At 53.2% G+C, this 20,107-nt stretch overlaps 1 protein-coding gene across 7 annotated transcripts in view; it reads right to left on the reverse strand.

The window, feature by feature from the left end:
- Positions 1-20,107, reverse strand: part of MPPED1 (metallophosphoesterase domain containing 1) — a 97,685-nt gene that overhangs the window by 23,365 nt on the left and 54,213 nt on the right. For 4 of the 7 annotated variants that reach the window (XM_045363494.3, XM_045363495.3, XM_045363496.3 and 1 more), the window contains one exon: positions 10,467-10,692. The exons of the other annotated variants lie outside the window; for them this stretch is intronic. In XM_045363494.3, coding sequence (XP_045219429.1) covers positions 10,467-10,692 — 226 coding nt within the window. The remainder of the gene's footprint in view (positions 1-10,466; positions 10,693-20,107) is intronic. 7 annotated transcript variants of the gene reach the window in all.

A 20,107-nucleotide genomic window follows, 5' to 3' on the forward strand; every position in this document is an offset into this window, starting at 1 on the left:
GACAATACACGGGGCAGTCGGCCGAATGCAGATCTCGGGTATGAAGCAGCGGGGAAAGTCTTTGCCTCACCTGCCCAAACAAACTGGGGAAGGCCAGCCTTGTGCTGGAACCACCCAGAAATACAAGGCAACACGCAAGCAGCACTGCCCCAGGTGCATGGGGACTGCTGGCCCCTGGAACCAGAGGACATAGCCCTAAGAGGCTGCAAGGAGGGAGGCCTCGGCCACTTAAATGGGGAGTTGGACTCAGCCTCCATTCTCGGTATGCTGGGCCCCAGAGGGCTTCAGGAAAACAGCAGAACAGAAAAGGCCCCCACTGGCCACAGGAAGCAGGAGCTGGAACCCCAAAGCTGTCCTCAGGCCCACAGACCTGTGTGGTCCAGGAAGCCCCAAGCCAAGAAACTCAGGTAAAGTGGCCCCTGCTGGATGTGCCCACAGACTGAGGCAGACACAGTCTCCCCAGGGAGCACCCCCAAACTGGGCTACACCCCCTAAACCAGTCACACCCCAAACCAGCCTGCCCAGGACTCCCCCAGATTGCACCTCGCTGGCCAAGAGCCTGCCATCTAAAATGACAACACCCCTAATACCTCAGAGGGAATTATTGGAGACTAAAACGTCAATGTTTTATAAAAGATTTAAAAGGTTCTTAAGAGAAAGGGCAAAGGATTCCAGGTCAGGAACTTGGCACCGAGTGCCAGGCCCACCTGTGTCTCACCCAGAGACAGGAGGGGACACCGAGGGCGTGGCATGCTGCAGAGAAGCTGGCAGTCCAAACCAACCCCCGCGGGGCTTCCTGGGAAGGGTGGCATCACCGGCCGCCTTGAATCCTGGGTGGAGCATGCCATGGGGCAGGGTGGAGAGGGGAGAAAGAGCCTCACCACTGTCAGCCATCAGCAGTGACAGCTGAGGGAGTGGGGGCTGCCTCAGGGCCGGCCAGGAATCCCGCCACCCTGCCCTCCACTTCCAGGACTCGACCCCATTCTGGTGGGAGACAAGGAGGAAGCTATGGGGCCAGGAGATCATCCTGTCTCGTTTTTTCTCTAAAATATACATTTATAAAGTTAGAAAGAAGCATTCTGGCAGCTCGCAGCGCACACCGGGTGGGGCCTCCATCCTCCCTGCCGTGCAGACCCAGCTTGTTCAGTTCCTGCAGGACCTCTCACAAGCCACTTCCCTGCTGGGGTCTCAGACCCCTCAGCTATAAAAGGGGGACAAGATTCTAGGCCTCCCTGACTGTTTCAGAGGACAGGGCCTCCGGGCCAGCATAAGACAGGGACTGTCACTACAATCACATCAACCCCTGGCCCCGGGCTCTTTCAGGGTACAGATTTCAAGTTCCAGGCTGCTCCGTTCTGGCTCCATCCACCCCGCAGGCCTGCTAAGTGCACAAAGGGAAGGGAAGGGAAGGAACAAACATCAAAGGCCAGTGCCACAACCCACCCCAGTCTTGTCCCAGGGGCCACCTGGCTGCAGCTCTGTCCCATGGCTGTGGGCGGTAGAGAAACCACCCGTATCGCCCCCGTCCCCTAGCCTGGGAAGTCATAAACGTTGAGCAGCAGGCGTGTGCATGCCCATCATGTGCCAAGCAGTGCACACACAGGACCTCCTTCAGTCCTGAGGGCAGTTCTACAAAGTGACTATCCCTCTTGGCATTTCACAGAAAGCCAAGATTCTGACCCAAGGTTAAACAGCTGGGAGCCATGTACCAGGACATGTATTCCAGAATGGTCTGGAGCAGCCCTGGCTGTTTGAAGAGGGCTGACACCCAAGGCCACTGGCTCCCACAGAGAGGTGCAGGGCATCCTGGCACCTCTGCCTGGCCTTGAGGTCCAGCCCTGCCGGGAGACAGTGAAACCCCTGAGCCGAGAATCAGGACCCGAGTGCAGATGCCCAGCAACGGGCCCGGCAGCCACTTCTCAAAGTTTAATGTCTCAGCAGGTTTGGATCCCTTCTTTCAAAATACCAGAAGTAATTAGACCAGATGGACTCGCTGCGTGCCAATTTCACTCTCTCCCTCACTCTTTTTTTTAAATCAAGGCCGTTTTCAGTTAAATGAGAACAAAAAATGCATCCAAAACCCATAAATGAATACGGTATGTATACGGGATTTTTTTTAACACTTAGGATTTTGTACCAGCTGAGTTCTTCCTCTTCTCCTGCAGTTGGTTCCCGCCCCCTTCCGCTAAGCTGCTCTCAGCGAAGGCCCGACACCGTCTGCACCTGAGAGTCCACAGTCTCCCTGAGCCCTGGAACATCACAGTGCCCTGGGAGGGGGCAGCACAAACACACCACCCTAATGAGACTTTCATCCCTTCTTGCCCAGACAGACTGAAAGACTTGGTAAGTGCAGGGTGCAGCAGTGGTTATGGCCCTTCCCCTGGTAGTGATGATACTGTGATAGAGACCTTCTTCGGAGGGCAGGGCCCAGGATCCAGGGGACACAGAAGGGGGCATCTGGCCTTCAGCTTGAGGGTTAAGGGGATGGTATCAAGGGGGCGACATGGCAAGCCAGCAGGGGGCACAGTCAGGCCTTGCTTTAGAGACAGCAGCACAGAAGAGGAAGAAGGAACCAGAGGGGAGGGAGCTGGTGACAGGCCTGGGCGGAGACCCCAGAAAGGTTCAATCACAGGAGAATAAACCAGGCTTGGATTTTAACTGAGCCCCCACAGCTTGCCATCCATCCATCTGGTCACTCATTCACTCATTCATTCACCCAACAAATACTTATTATGAGGAGCCAGACTCTGTACTGAGCACTGGAGTTAGGTCCATGAGAAAGGGAGATCTGGGTCACTGCCCCCATGAAGTCTCAAATGCTCTAGTAGGATAAAGAAACCATAAATCAGCTGCCAGAGTAATAAAGACAGGGTGGTCCTACACTGAATGGCACAATGGAGCGGGACAGAGAAGCCAGACACAGACCTCATGTGTCAGATAACGGTGGTAGGAGTAAAGAGGACAGGCTTTCTACACATGGTGCTGGGCCAGGAGGGTGTCCATGTGGAAAAACCCTGAACGAGATCCCTACCTCACACCATCAACACAATCATTTCCAGTAGATCCAACACCTGAACATAAGAGGCAAAACAACAAAACTTCTGGAAAACAATACAGAAACAAGGCCAGGTGAGGTGGCTCATGCCTGTAATCCCAGCACTCTGAGAGGCCTAAGCAGGTGGATCACTTGAGGTCAGGAGTTTAAGACCAGCCTGGCCAACATGGTGAAACCCTGTCTCTACAAAAACACAAAAATTATCTTGGCATGATGGCAGCTACCTGTAATCCCAGCTACTCAGGAGGCTGAGGAGGGAGAATCACTTGAACCCAGGAGGCAGAGGTTGCAGTGAGCCGAGATCATGCCATTGCACTCTAGCCTAGAATACAGAGTGAGACTCCATCTCAAAAACACAAAAGAAACAAGTCTTCATGATTTCAGAGAACAGAAGATCTCTGCAATAAGATCTCTGCAATAAGGTACCAAAAGCATTTATCACAAAGAAAAACACAAGATATTTGACTACACCAAAATTTAAAACTTCTGTGCACCCGAAGGCTCTGCTAAGACAGGGGAAAGACAGGTCACAGAGGGGGAAAAGCTATTGGTAACATCACAACTGAGAAAAGGCTCATACTCATAATCAGAATACATGAAGAATCTCCATGAACCAGTAAGAAAAAGACAAACAACCCAATTATTGTTTTTAATGGACAAAAGACTTGAGCACTTCCCAAAAGAGGAAATCTAAGTGGCCAATCAACATGGGAAAATATTCTCAGCCTCACTGGTCATTAGGGGAATGCAAATGGAAACCACCCAGAGACACTGCACCAGCACATACCCATGAGAATCAACCCACTGCAAGGACTGAACGAGAACATGTGAGCAAGCACTGAGCAGGGGATCTGGCTTGTGCAAAGGCTGGGTAAGCAGAGGATTCCAACAGTCACAGGCCCCTGCCCCCAATAGTTATAGGCCCTTGTCAAACCTGAGCTCCTGGGAGGCAGGCTTGATCCATTTCAGGGTCTCCCAACCCCTGCATAGAGCCAGGCACATGACAAACCACAATGGGCCTCAGAATGTGTGACTTAACAAGCAAGGAAGTCAAAACCATTACAATCTAGCCACTGAGGACTGCTTGAGCCCAGGAGTTTGAAATCAGTCTGGGCAACATCATGAGACCCCATCTCTACAAGTAGTTTTAAAAATCAGCCAGGCGTGGTGGTACGTACCTGTGGTCCCAGCTACTTGGGAAGCTGAGGTGGGGGGATCACTTGAGCCCAGGCAGTCGAGGCTGCAGTGAGCTGTGACTGTACCACTGTACTCCAGCTAGGGCGACAGAGCAAGACCCTATCTCCAGGGAAAAAGAAAATCTGACCTACCAATCTCCCAAACAGAGTATCTCTTAGTGGTAGCAGAAGAAAAGCCAGTTGCTATAACCATATGTTTGCTTTTTGCTTCCCCTTCTTAGCTTGCTATGTAAAGCCCTCAATATCAAGGCTAGCCTCCAAGTCTAGCAGAGAGAGGACCTCCCAGGAATGGGCCCGTGCATCCCTCTGCTTAAGGGGGAATTGACAGCCACAGGCAGAGGAACTGTGCCCTGTAAGGGGGAAGAGGCTGGAAGGACACTAGGCCCACCCACAGCAGACCCCCTGCTTGCATGCCCCTCATGATGGGCAGCTCACTACTTGGTAAGGCCACATCACCTCTTCCCTGAACTCCTGCCTATGGAGGAGTCTTCCCGCACTGGTGAGACTGCCTCCTGTCACTTGCCTCTGTCCCCTGCTCTGCCGTCTACCTCCTAGGGCCACATGGTGAACACATCTGCCCCTCAACCCGGTCAGCCCTGCCCACATGTCCAGCTGCAGCAGCTATTAGGTCACTCGTTGCTAGTGTTTATTCCATCCCTGCTCCCTGCCTGCTGGTCTAACTGTGCTTCTAAAGCTGGAGGGAATGCCTCCTGTAGTCCACGTGGTAGCCAATATGTTGGGGGCAGAGGGGAAAGAAAAGGAAAGTCTGGAACATCTGAACTCCCAATGATCACAAGCAGCTCCGTCACCTGCACCCCCCAAAAGAGCCGCCATATGCCCAGGCGGCCGGTGCCAGGGGAGCGGAGTGCCCCAGCCAGAACTTCGACAGGCAGCTGGGGAGGGGGTGCACAACCCCCCACACCCCACTGGACACCAGGCAGGATTGGCAGCCGGGCCGGGGGGTTCTTCAGCCGTGAATACTTTTTTAGGGGCTGGTTAATGCCACTTCCAATTCTGTCGCTTCTAGCATCACCTGGGGATACCGGCAGCTGAGTGTCCCTCTCCGCCGAGAGACTCTCACAGGGTAGTGTCCTGCGCTCGCCAGATCACGTCATGTCACCTTCCCAGTTGCTTGGAAGCCCAGGGCTCAGAGAGGCTACCTGACACCCTCAAGGGAGAAGGCCGACCTGCAAAGTCCTGGCTACCAGCAGCATGGTGGGTGGACGGGGGTATGGCCAGGGACCTGGATTCTGGCGGCACCAACACGATCTGGCTGCCCAGCCGCTGCTCTCTTGCTGTCATCCACCCAGACCCCCGGAAGCCACACTCAGCTCTGTGGTCCCCAAAATGCCCCAGGCCCTTAAGCCTCCTGGCCTTTGGCCAGGCTGCTTCCTCTGCCTGCCACACCGTTTCACCTGCACTTAGCTGCCTGTATCTATTCAGCCTCTGGCTCTTCCCACAGGAAGCCTCGCCTGACTCCAGCACCCAAGGCCCCTCCTTCATGGCTCCTACGGATGATGGAATTAGCTGTTGACAGTCTCCCATGAGAACGTAAATCCCATGAAGGCAGCAGTGGCGTCTGTCTGTCCACACCATGTCCCCAGGGTCTCCCTGGCACTCCGTACAACCTTGATGAATGAATTAACAAGTTTATTCCTGAGGGCATGAGGACATCGGCTCGATCCCCAGGCCTCAGTCTCCTCAGGGGGCCGAAACGGCCCCTGTGCACCCAAAGGCTGTTCTGAGGATGGAGACCTGCCACACAGGAGGCGTTCAGAAAGGCCACTGAATGGCCTCCGCCCTGGAGCAGGAAGAGCTAGGACCGGGAGCATGGAGGGTCACCCCCCAGGTGCCCTGGGCAAGCCACATCCCTGCCTGGACCTCTACCTGCCCTTCTGTAAAATGGGGTAATTGCAGGCCTAGCCCTGCCTTGGAGTTTGTGGAATAAAACTAAATGGTTATTCTCTTCCTGGCTCCCCAAGGAGCACCCCAGTAATAAAAAATGACCGCAGCCACTCTCCAGAGCCTTCCTTTGAGCCAGGCCTTCACCTGGATGGGCCCACGCAGCCCTCACAACCCCCCAACAAGGCAGGCACTGTCGTTTCCCCACTACACAGAAGGACCAGAGAAGCTGAGCCACCTGCCCAAAGTCACACAGCTGAAAAGTGGTGGTGTCCCAATTTGAACAGCCTCCAGTACTCTTGTCTGGGACCTCACTGGTTGCAGGGAAGGTTCATTGAGACTGTATACATCATGAGGTCCAGAGAGATGACAGCAGGCACCTGCCGAGGACAGGGAAGATGGGACAGTCCTGCACCTCCCCACTTTCCCCTCTGCTCCATGAGGAGGCTGTGGCAAGATGAGACCAGGTCCTAAATCCGCCCACAGCCTCCAGCCACCAGGTGGTCACCATGTGGCACCAACCAGGGCAGCGCAGGGGTTTCCCAGACACTCTCTGCTGGGGCATGGTGGCAGGACCCAGCCTCCCAGGGGAGGGTAGAGGCCAGAGTGGCTCGGCATCCATTCCGTGGCACCACAGCGGCGGACACCAGCAATCTGCTCAGTTGGAAACTGAGTGAAACTTGCCAGCAAATGAGCCCAGGCCTCACCTCCACCACCTGCTCCCAGCCCCAGATAGGGCCTGAGAGGAACAGGAGGAGCACCAGCTCACAGCCTCCCTTGTGGGACGGAGAGGAGGGGGCGTTCAGCCCTCGGTGTTAACGGTTGTCAAGCGACACGACCCAAGAGCCTGGCACAGAGCCTGGCACAGAGCCTGACACGTAACAGAGGTTCAGACATGTGGGTCTTCCCCTGCCTCCTCTGCCTGTGGAAATCTCATGCCTCTTCTGGCCCCAGTTCAAATGCTCTCTCCAACAGGGAGTCCTCCTGGATCTCACCAAACCCTTTCTGGGGCAGGGTCACATGGCCCCTGAACCCATCTCCTGGGCTCGAGTTCCCTTGTCTATCCTTTGGCTTCTCCCACTCCCTAGCATGGCACAGGCTGTGTGTGTGCACCCAGCGGGTAGGGAGTCAGGGAGAAAGAAATGACACCGCCTGCTTGTGTTCAGACCCTGGGGGTAACCAGGAATGAGGGAGCCCAGAACTGCTCACACTGGAAGACACAGAAGCAAAACCGGGAGCCACTGGTGGCTGGAACTCAGAGCAGCTGGACCACAGCAGGACCACAGGCCGGTCTCACTTGGTCCTCAGGCCCACAACCACAGCAGTGCCAGGACTTGGCCTCAGCTGGCAGACGAGGGCAGGGCCCACTCCTGGCCTTTAGTTCGCTCCTGAGCCCAGGGAGCCAGTGGTCAAAGGGGCTCTTCAGAGCCCAGCTGTGGGATGCACAGAGCTGCGCTGTGTGGGGGAGTGGGCAACACCCTGAGTGATGCCTGGCAGCCCTCCTCCCCCACCATCCTCCACCCAACACACTGGGTGCCGGGCAAAGCTGTGCTGGAAGAGTAAGCTCCGCAGCAAACAACAAGAATGAGGTCTCTGTAGTGGCACCAGGCTCAGCCGAACCCTCCGGCAGCCTTACAGCCACCCTCTGGAGGAGCCACACTCTCACTCCCATTTTGCAGAGGAGGAAACTGAGGCACAGAGAGGTTAAGTGACTCACCCAGCATCACACAACTAGTAAAAGATGAGTCTGGCTAGGCACAAAGGCTCACACCTGTAATCCCAGCACTTTGGGAGGCCAAGGTGGGTGGATCACCTGAGGTCAGGAGTTCGAAACCAGCCTGGCCAACATGGTGAAACCCCATCTCTACTGAAAATACAAAAATTAGCCGGTCATGGTGGCAGGCTCCTGTAGTCCCAGCTACTCGGGAGGCTAAGGCAGAGAATTGCTTGAACCCAGGAGGTGGAGGTTGCAGTGAACCAAGATCGCACCAGTGCACTCCAGCCTGGGCGACAGAGCGAGACTCCATCTCAAAAAAAAAAAAAAAAAAAAAAAAAGGTGAGGCCAAGATTTGAGCCCAAACAGTTGGGCTCCAGAGCCATGCTCTTAACGTCTACAAAATCTAACTTAAACAAAAAAGCAGTTTGCTGAGGAGAAAAGTACAAACCATTGGGCAAAGAGATCAGTCCAGATTCCCAGGGACTGCGGGCCTCCACCTCTCACCATGCTGACCCCTACCTGCCCACCTGCCCGCACACACCTGACACTCCAGACTTTCCATCGTGCCTGGCTCACCCCCAGGCTGTTGCTTGCCGGTCCTCCTCCTAGACTGCCCTCCTGGTCTTCAGCCTATCAGACTTCTCCAGATCTGAGCTCTAGTCGCCTGTCAGGCAGACTCAACCATCTCCCCTCCTCTCCTTGTCCTTGGCACTGACCTCATCACATCCTTGAGTGCCCAAAGGTCCTTGTCTGGGACCTCACTGTCTGCAGGGAGGATTCACCAAGAACCTGTACATCGTGAGGTCCAAGGAGATGATAGCAAGCACCTGCCAAGGCCAGGGAAGAGGAAACAGCCCTGAGCCTCCCAGCCCTCCCCTCTGCTCCATGAGAAGGCCATGGCAAGATGAGACCAGGTCCTAAATCTGCCTACAGCCTCCAGCCACCAACCAGGGCAGCCCAGGGGTTTCCCAGATGCTCTATGCTGGCAGTAGCTCTCTCTGAAGTCTCGCCACCCAGGCAGGCCCTTTGTGCCTCTAAAGGGCTCCTTAGCCTCACTGACTGTGCTGCTTCCTGATAGTGCAGACTCAGACCACGTTACTCCCCCTGCCTGTGAATGCCTTTCTCTTCCCTCAAGGCTCAGGTCACTCCACACCCTCCAGGGAGCCTTCCAGGATCAAGCCACACTTTTAAGCATATGTGATCTTGCCCTTCCATGTATGAAGCCCATCTCACCCTGCCAGCACTGCACACCCTGTGGCCGATCATTCTGTCCACCTATAAAATAGGGATAATAAATCAATCCTCACAGGGCTGAGTCAGGATTAGAGGTAAGGTTTATGGAGCCTTTAGCCTAGGGCATAGATTACTGTAATTGCTCGGAAATTATTTCCTGCCATCACCATTATCATCATCACCATTGCCTTCTCCTTCATCATCATTGTCACCATCATCATCATCACCATCACCATCATGATACCATCATCACCAACACCACCATTATCACCATCATCACCATCACCACCCTCACCATCATCACACCACCATCATCATCATCACCATCACCATACCATCATCATCACCAACACCACCATTATCACCATCATCACCATCACCACCCTCACCATCATCACACCACCATCATCATCACCACCATTACCATTATCACCATCACTACCCTCACCATCATCATCACATCAGCATCATCACCATCATCATTATCACCATCACTACCCTCACCATTATAATCACACCAGCATCATTACCATCATCACCATCGTCATTCTCACTGCCATCATCATTGCCACCATCATCATCATCACCACCATCATCCTCCTCATTGCCACCATCATCTTCATCACCACCATCATCCTCCTCATTACCATCATCACATCATCACCACACCATCATCACCACCATCATCACCATCAGCATCAGCATCACCATCATCATCAACCATCATCATCACACCATCATCACCACCACCACCATCACCACCACCATCATCATCACCGTCACCACCATCCCCATGATTATCACCATCATCATCACTACACCATCAGCATCACCATCATCACCATCACCATCAATATCATCATTATTACCATCATCATCTCGCCCAGCCCCTGACATATGCATCTTTTTTGTGTGGAGCTGGAAGACAGCATCAGGGAAAGATTCCTAGCATTACAGAACATTCATTAAAGGCAGGGGTTCTGGAACCAAATCGCTTGGGTTTAATCCCAGCTCTGCCCCTTCCTAGCTGTGTGACCTTCGGCAAGGTCCTCGCCCACTCTGGGCCTCAGTTTTCTCACCTGTGAAATGCAGATAATAGTACCTGCCTGTAAGTGAGCTAGTATCGTGCACAGCATAACACAGGATACAGCTGATCATACTATTTTCAGTGAGATATGGGGGAAGAGAGGCCCAGAGAGCAGCAGTCACCTGCCTAGGTTCACACAGAGGGTGAGGGGGCAAGATTCAGTCCTGAGCCTCGCATGCGGAGCTCCCTGCTGCTTCTCCCATCCCCTACACCCCCTGCACTCAGCCTCAGCTCTGGTCTTGCCAGCAGGCAGGACCAGTGCCCAGGCCCACTCACCATGGGGAGCCGTAGATCCGGAAGCCCCGCACGGTGACCTCCGAGTCCTGAAGGTAGATGCAGTTGGTCAGCAGCGACTGCACGTTCTCATAGTTCTCCGGCTTCAGCTTCGACACAGATGGGAAGTAGTAAAAGTCCTGCTTGATGAGGTCGGCCATGAACTCCTGGTCAAAGGTCAGCTCGTGGTTGCCTGCGATCACGATCTTGTACTCGTAGGGCAGGCTGCCTGCAGGGGCGGACACAGACAGACACGCAGCACACAGCTGTCAGCTTTTCCAGAAGCCACAGCACAGCTGAGAGAGGGGCAGCCAGGAGGAAGCTGCTGGAATCGCTGACGGAGTACCTGCTGCCAGGCCCCCAACAGGTGTCTTCATCAGATCAGAGGAGGCAGCAGAGGATCACTCAGACAGATCCTCAGACAGGATCACTGTCCCCATGGTCCTGCCTGCCCGGGCCTCCACTGGCCATCGGCCCCTGAGATCACTGGGAGGAGGCTGGACAGGTTCCTCCCAGGCCGCTAAGCTGCAGAGTGCCTGGCCTTATCCTGGGACTTCTCTGCCTCCGTTTCTTCTTTCTGGACTAGTTGTCTACTGGTAGAAGACCCCTCACACTGCACCCCCAGTCCTAGCTGTCACCGGCCTCATGGTCCCAGGCCCCTACCCCCTGGGTATCTGGGACTCTATCCTCCACTTTCCGAAAGGAATCACAAGGTCTTTGCAGAACCCAGTTCAAACGTTTGGAGACCCCACACTCAGGAAACATTATAGGGCCGACCCCTACTGCCATGGAAATTCAAAGCCAAAACGCACTCTAGATGGAATCAAAACAAAAACGTCTATGTATACAGCCACCGAATTACAACAGTGTCATTCTAGCTTTGCCGTGTGCGAACTTTTGGGTAGTTCCTCCAAGGTACACATCTTTCTCTGGGGTCCAGTTTCATGGATGCCCTAGGCAGGAGTGTGCCACCCAGGACACTGGCTGGGGCTGGTTTCTGGACAGCTGCCTGGCAGGCTTCACCCACCAGACTGGCTCTATGCAGGAACAAGACCACCACGGCTCTTCGGTCTCAGTAAACGCCACTCGCCCCTGTGCCCCCTACTCCATCTGAGAGCCAGCCTGACCCCAGGCTCGGGCCCCTGACTCCCCAGTCCCCACCAGCCTCAGCTGCTGGGCTCTCATGGGCCTGGAGAGTCAAGATGGTACCTGTAAGCCCTGATTTGGATAAAAAATGAAATGTTGAAAGTGCACTTGGAGACCCAAGCCTTTTTCCCGGCCCCTCCTGGGTGGAGAGTGCCCTGGTGGGTCAGGCAAGTAGCATGTGAAGGCACCAGCACAGCACAGGGGCCTCGGGGAGATGGGGGCCCGGACAGGAAAACGGTGACATTCCATAACCAGTTCACAAAGCAGTAACTGTGGCTAACAGACCGACACCTCGTGAGGCATCCCCTCCATTCCTGGGAGACCGTGACCTTCATCTGCTAAGTCACACACAAGGCAAGGTGCTCGAACACTCCTCTGGCCGTCAGGCTCCACTGAGCCCCTTCCCTGACACCCCCTTCACTCCTCACCCTCCCGGGCAATGCCCAGCAGCATGGGCACCGTGCTCTGTCCCCTGGGACAACACAGCAGCCCAGGAACAGCAGAGCCTTTTCCACCAGGACCAAAACCTCTACCTCTCCCGCTGTGTAAGCATTCCATGGGGAACCGAACTCCAGAAATGCCTCTGCTCCAAATACTAAGGATTGTTTTTCTTATTGGAAACGGATGCTTGCAATATGGGCTGAGACTCAGAAGATGTGCCATCACAGTCAGCTCTCAGGAAGCGCTCTAGGAAGAGCTCGCCTCCCCATCCCTTATGTGAGCTCCCGGGAAGGGCAGAGTGAGGTTTACGGCAATGCATGTCCTATAACTACAGCCATTATTATATCCTAATTGCAATGAAATAGAAGAGTCCAGAGCCCCTTTATAAGCTTCTTCTCTACTCCCAGCTAGGTAAGACCTATGCCGTCTGTCTAACCACATGCCCTATGGCCACGGCAAATGACCAGTTCCCAGCCTGGCCAGGGAAGGTAGGCCAGGGCAGTGAGAAAGGGAACCCTGAGGTGAGATAGAAGTTTTCTGCAAAACAGGAAGAAAATCCCAATCTACTCATAGCTGACTCACCGACCACCCCAGACTGCTTTACAGGTTTGAGAAAGCACTGCTCTTTCTCTTTTTTTTTTTTTTTTTTTTTTGAGACGGAGTCTCGCTCTGCCGCCCAGGTTGGAGTACAGTGGCCGGATCTCAGCTCACTGCAAGCTCCGCCTCCCAGGTTTAAGCCATTCTCCTGCCTCAGTCTCCCGAGTAGCTGGGACTACAGGCGCCCGCCACCTCGCCCGGCTAGTTTTTTGTATTTTTAGTAGAGACGGGGTTTCACCGTGTTAGCCAGGATGGTCTCGATCTCCTGAGCTCGTGATCCGCCCGTCTCGGCCTCCCAAAGTGCTGGGATTACAGGCTTGAGCCACCGCGCCCGGCCAGCACTGCTCTTTCTTCTTCAGGATTTATCAACTCCAGGGCGGGGGGCCACTGGTACATAGCAGGCCACAGAATCTCAGCTCCAGCAGCCTAGATCCCCGACCCACTGAGGCACCAACGAGCTGTATGACTTAGCTTCCCTGTGCCTCAGTTTCCTCACCTGTAAAATGAGAAAAGTCACGGCTACCTTGCAGGACTGTTCTGATATTATAGAAGATAATCAATGTACAAAACTTTTGATGTTCAAAAAAACCAAAGAGCTTCCCTGGGCCGGAGTTTGCAAACTAGAAGCAGGCAGGCCAGACCCACCCACAGACATATTTTGTTTGGCACAACTTTTTTTTTTAAACTTGAACTTGTTGCCAACATCAAAAATCTGAGACATTCCTAATAACACTTCATTACTTCTGTTTTCTAAAAATAAAGAAATAAATACAATTTAACCTCTGGCCATCCCGGTCCAGTCAGGAAGTGCTGAGTGTCTGTGTCCCCTTGGACAGGATGAATGCCTCCAGCTGGCCCCAGTCCCCACCTGTCCCTACCGTCTCACCCTAGTCCGCTTCATTCATTTGAAGGTACTGCCCACTCCTAACAGGCATTTGGGTTTCTGTCCCTGGGGATGTGAAGGGAACAGCCTGGCCCTGGTCTGAGGTTCTTCCAATCAGGCTGCTGGGATGAGATTCTCCAACCCCCTTCCACCTCCCCGACCCTCCTCTTGTTCATCAGAGCCCACCCTGGCCCCAGAGCGCTGGGAACTCTGCTTGCTGTGCTCTTGGGAGAGCTCCAAGACCATGGAGGCAGGCGGGTTTGCTTCCCCCAGCTCTGTCCCTAGCAGGCCCCAGCAGGAGTCTGGCGAATGAAGCCGCCCACAGCCCCACAGTGCGACCAGGCATGGTATGGAGAAGCCCTCTCCAGCGAGGCTCAGGCTGCGGAGCGGAGGGAAGAGGACTGCGTGGGCCTGAGCAGCTGGCGGTGGGCCGGGGAGGACACAGCAGGAAAGATGGCCACTTCCGGACCCCTGGTGGAGAGCTGAGATCTCATTTCCCTAGAGCACCCCCAAGGTACTTGGTTCTATTATCTCCTCTTTGCAGCTGAGCAGAATGAGGCACAAAGGCTGGGAAACCCACCCAGGCCCCACGGCTGCGGAGGGGGACGCTGGTCCAGCTGACCCCATACCTCTAGATGGGTGCCTCAGACTCCTCCAAGGCCAGCAGACCCAGAGTCAGTGTGCAACCCCTCACCGAGCCCCTCCCCAAACACACTGCAGCAGGGAGGCAGCCAGAACCCCCAGCTCAGGTCGGGGGTGGCCACCATCACTGCCTTCGGCTCTGATTCACCGCATTTCCACTTCAGATCACCCATCCATCCTGCCACCCAAGCTGGGGATGTGGAGCCTGCGCTCAGGTATTTATGTCATGTCTTTGACTGGGGGTGTTACTTAAGCAAATTAGTAAATTACTCCAACTGTACGGTTCCATTTATTTCTGCAGCTCCCGACTACTGGGGATTGGGAGGGGCGCAGAAGCTGTCAGCTCTCCTCTCTTCTTCTCACCTCAGCAGCCGATGACTGAGGCTTCTTCCCTCCCAGGAAAGGGTGGATGGGGCACAAGGCCGAGCTCCTGTACATAAAGCTGGGCAGCAGGGCAGGAGCCACCACCTGCTGGGGTGATACTCTCAAACACTGTCTGTTCCATGGCTTGGAGGCAAAGGGACATCCACTTATGAACACAGAAACTGTCCAGCACCACATCCCTCTGAGTCCAAAGTCGTGAGTATGCCTGTGGATGTCCACCTGGACTTGGCAATTCACCAGCTGTGCATAACCTTCACAGACACTTAAGTGTTACTATCCCCAGGTTACAGCTGAGAAAACTGAGGCCCAGGGAGAGGTTGCATAAGATCACACAAATCAATATCAAAATGACTGACAATTACAGAGGACAATGGACATTTGGTAGACCCTATGGCAGTATCCTGAGGTGCACTCTGCACCGTCATGCTACCCTGCCTCTCAGTGGATGGATGGATGGATGGATGGATGCATGCATGCATGGATGGATGAATGGTTTATAGATATGGACACACACATGGATAGACAGATGCATGCATGGATGGATGAATGGATGGTTTATAGATGGATGGATATATAGATGCACACATGGATGGATGGTTTATAGATGGATGGATGGATGGATGGATGGATGGATGAATGGATGGTTTATAGATAGACGGATGGATGAGTGGATGAATGGGTGCTTTGTAGATGGATGGATGGATGCATGGATGGATGAATGGTTTATAGATATGGATGCACACATGGATAGATGGATGCATGCATGGATGAATGAATGGATGGTTTATAGATGGATGAATACATAGATGCACACATGGATGGACGGTTTATAGATGGAGGGATGAATGGATGGTTTATAGATAGACGGATGGATGAGCGGATGAATGGGTGCTTTGTAGATGGATGGATATATAGATGCATACATGGATGGATGAATGGATAGATGGATGGCTTATGGATGGATGGATGGATGCTTTATAGATGTATATAGAGATGGATGAATGGATGGATGGATGAATGGATGGATGGTTTATGGATGAATGGATGGGTGGGTGGAGGGATGCTTTATATATGTATGGATATATGGATGCACATATAGATGGATGGATGGACGGATGGATGGATGGATGGATGGATGGTTTATAGATGGGTGGGTGGGTGGGTGGATGGATGGATGGATGGTTTAATGGATGGATGGGTGGGTGGATGGATGGATGTTTTATATATGTATGAATATATAGATGCATATATAGATGGATGGATGGATAGATGGTTTATAGATACATGGATACATAGATGCATACATAGATGGCTGGATAGATGAACTGACAGATGGGTGGATGGATGCATTTATCAATCAATACATCCTTAGCTGGGTCTGACTGTCTCCTTTACACCAACTGACCTCCGTGTCGTCTCTTTTCCTCAAACGTTTTCTCCAACTGTCCCTGCCAGGACATTTTTTTCAGACTCACCCTCCTTACCCACAATCTTGATTGTCCATCTCTGAATCTTCTCCAATAAACCTGCTCTCTTGCAGGTGGGTACGGGGGACAAAGAACGGAAGTTCCGGCATGGCCTGACCATCACAGAGTGGGGAAGAGGAGTCTCCTCCTCTGTTCTAGGGCTGCTACCTCTATTGTTAGAGCCTAAGGCTGCATTAGTTTTCCAGTGTTCACATCACCCTGCAGTTCTTACCAACCCAAACATGGATAAAATTCCCAGTGACCAATCATTAGAGGCTCTCTTGCTTAGTTTCATCAAAACCCTCCATCTAAACAGTGAATGAGGGGAGTGTCTTGGGGACCTCAGCCAACTAATTGATTTGCAGGGGCTTTATGGGGAAAAATTAGATGGATACAAACTCTTCTGCCTAATGCCTGCACTGAACACAGAGGAAATGGATGTTGTTCTCTTTGCCCTTTCCTGCTGCTGTTCCTCCCTGCAGCAGATAAGATGGCTGACACACAGGGAAGCTTCCCGTGGCCCTGATGAGAGCTGCCTGAGAAGCCACCAAAAGCACCTGAACCTTGAGAAAGCAACTGTTCTCCAAGCAGGTGTGGAAAGAGATTAGGCAGCACCAACCCTGGAGACCAGAACATAACGTGACCCCCTGAACCAAAGATGGATACAACATGGGGAAGCCGAAAGAAAAAGCCCTCTTCACACAGCACCCTGGGCTGGGCATGGTGGACAGCAGTGCGGGTGCTGGGGGCTGTGCTTGCCTTGGTAAGACTCAGCAAGGGCACAGATGGGTCCAAATGCCTTTTCTTATCCACTTCCCCCCATCAACCCAACGGAAGCTAAGAATCCACTGAGCCTATCCTGAATGCCCCTTAGGCTGAATGCCCACTTTCTTCCCTGAAGTTGGATCCACTGCAAAGCCCCCAGCCCTGGTCAGCTCTCCATGAGCCCTGATTAAACATGAGCCCAATGTTCCTATGTTCCAGACCCCGGCGAGGCTCCGCTGGGGACACAGTCATGAACCAGACACCACCAAGAGGCCCGCAGATCTCCTAATCCATGCCGCTCACTGGACAGGAGGAAACTGGAGCTCAGAAAGGGGAAGAGACTTGTCCAAGGTCACACAGTGAGACAGTGTAGGGCTAGGACTTGAACCCTGGCCTCCTGCCTCTGAGATGTCTGAACAATGACCAGCCTCTGGTAGGACATGTCTGATGAGTAGACAGTTTAGGGGACTGGAAGGGTATGAGAGCATCTCGGAAGAGCAGAGCAGGGACTTGTGGCACCGGTCAGACCCTGAAACTAGAGACACGCCAGTCGGGCTCTGCTAGGTGGGCAAGGATGCTGATCTCCCCGCCTCTGCCACAAGCACCAGGTCCTTGATGCCAAAATCAGTCCTACCTCCCCTTGCTTTTCAGAGCTGGGGAGCAACGCTACACGTCTGTATTCTCCATGAAAATATTCAGACCATCTTCCCCAAATGCCTCCTTTTCCCCCCAGCCAGATCATTCAAGATCCTGGCATTTGCTAGCCATGGATTTCTTGGTGAAAAGATGTTTAAGTATTAACCAGGAAAGTACCAGAGGATGGCCCTATTGTTTTAACTTTTCATTTGCCACATACGTGTATTCAAATAGCTGTGCATCCACACACAGATTCCACACCACAGCAAGCACGGCTGCCACACGGGGCAGAGGGGGACGCGCATGGAAGTCTCTGCTTTTTGTGCTTCCAAGATTAATCTCCCTCCAAAAGGTTACAATTCTTTATCGCTAACACTTACCCATCCCATTTAACAGAAAGTGCTGCCTCCAAACTGCATAATCTGTTAAATTCAACAAGATATGTGCAAGCTTCTCCACCATCGATGCCATTCCCGGAGCGAAGTATTGAGCCCGGCGGAGTTTTAGTGTTCTCTAAATGCAGTGACAATCAGGAAAATGCCCACTTATGGCTTCTTCCGCCCATTCCCACCTCGCAGAACACAGCAGAGGGGGATGGAATAAAGAGACGGCATAACGATCTCTGATTGCATTTTTAGTACGTCTTTGACAGTTCTGTGTTTAAACACTTGCCGATGTCTAGGAGATTCACATTAGCAGACTTCCTGGTATGGCGCATGGTCTAGAAACACACTGGGATGGAGCAAACTGCGAGAGTCAGCTGTGAGCCACCGTGGGGTCTTGGTGCAGCTCGGTGCATGAACGCCAGGAAGAGCATCACACGGCCAAGCACACACAGAGGACCGTGGCTGACCATGCAGAGAAAGGGAATTCTGTGTGTAACCTGAACAGGCGGGAGAGCTCTAGAGTCAAGATGTCTGGGCCAACAGCCAAGGCTGAGTTCAGGGGAACACTCTGCAGGGCTGCACCTGCAGCCTGCAGAAGCTGAATTCTGCTACCCTGCACTGAGCGCCCTGTCCAGGCACTGCGACCAGCAACATGCATTCGATGCTTCCAGACACCCCTAGCAGACCCGGGCCATTTTCCCCGTGACAGAGATGAGAGGCGGTGCAGCAGAGTGGGTAAGGGTGCAGGCTGGGTAGCCTGACTCCCATCTCTACCTCCCACTGGCTCTCTGGCCAGAATGAGAACCCTCACTTCCCTGAGCTTCAGTGTCCCCATTTGTAAACATGTCTATGCTTCCCCCACAGAGTACTTGCAATGATGAAGCTGGTGAGGACACGTGAGCCCCACGCTGTACCTCTACTTCTCCAGGGATTTGTTTTTAAGCAGGTTCGATAAGACACATGGACACAGAAATGACTGTCACAAAGGAGGCTTACACTCACAGTTCTCTAAAAACGCGAGTCACACTCCACCATGCCTGGTCAGACAGGGAAGCACCAGAGACAGTCAGGAGGTAGGGGGTGAGGGGAAAACATGGGCAGGAGCCTGTTTTGTGTTTTCCAAAGGAAGGGTCGGGCAAGGCAAGGGAAAGAGACTTAGGACTGTCTAGTTCGAATAATTCTGGCAGGCTCTGGGACACAGGGGCTGTCCCTAACTCTCTGGCACTGCCCCTGGGGTGATCAGGGCAGGTGGATAGTGGCCCTATCCACTTCACCGTGGACTGTGGAGTGGTTGGGCTTGTGTAGTTATTTGCTGTATCTGGGAACTGATTAGCCCTGGGAGGGACAATCCCCTTGGCTCAGCAAGGCCTGCAGATGTCAAAGCATCAGAATACAGAAAATGAAAGGCAAGGTTAATATAACCTGGATGTTAGCCATTTTCAATGCATTTTGGGGTTATTCAGGAAGATTAATGCTGCAATGTACGGCACAGCCCAGAAATGTGAGCTGCGAAGCTGGAGATGAGAACAGAGATTCTAGAAGGTCAGGTCACCTGCCTGGGGCCACATAGCAGCTCTGGGAGCCAGGTCTGCCTGCCCAGAGCTCGGTGCCACAACACCCCAGATAGAACAGATATCCTAGGATGGCAGACCCCAATAAGCTGCAGACCCCCGGCCTCATCCAGCCTCCACGGGTCCTGCACGGGAGGCTGCTGGATTCGAGACTCAGCTCTGGTGCCTGGATTTAAAAGGCAAATGTGATTTTTCTTCTGTTCCATCTTAATAGCCAAAATGTTTAACTTTCAAACATTTGTTTTTCCTGGGAAATGTTTTAAAAACAGGAACATTCAGTCCTAATCATCTTCAACTGCTTGTTTCCACTGCTACTGCAAAGCACATATGACTTCAGGCTGAAAGTTTTCTGTGTTTTTTTCCCCCAGAATCAAGGCTGCCTGTAGCTAGCAGGACTTTGTGGGAACCCCCTCAGAAGTCACAGTCCGGAAGAACACACATGCCCAGAGATGTGCACAAAAGGCCCCTGGTGGCCCCTAGCTTCCCCAGCCAGGGGCTACTTCCTGCAGTGCTCTGACCTCAGCCCTCCTCCTCCGACCCTGTACCCCTCTGGGTGCTTACGGCCTCCTGACATCTGCATCTGCTGTTCCACACCCCGGGATCCTCTTCCCGCCCTGCTTTCTGAGTCAACTCCAATTCTACTTGCTCTTTATCAGCCAACCCAATGGCCGCTTCCTCCAGGACACCTTCCCAGAGCCCCTTCTCTTCACTCAACCCTAGTAGGATG

Source organism: Macaca fascicularis, chromosome 10, assembly GCF_037993035.2.
Source record: "Macaca fascicularis isolate 582-1 chromosome 10, T2T-MFA8v1.1".
NCBI lineage: Eukaryota > Metazoa > Chordata > Mammalia > Primates > Cercopithecidae > Macaca > Macaca fascicularis.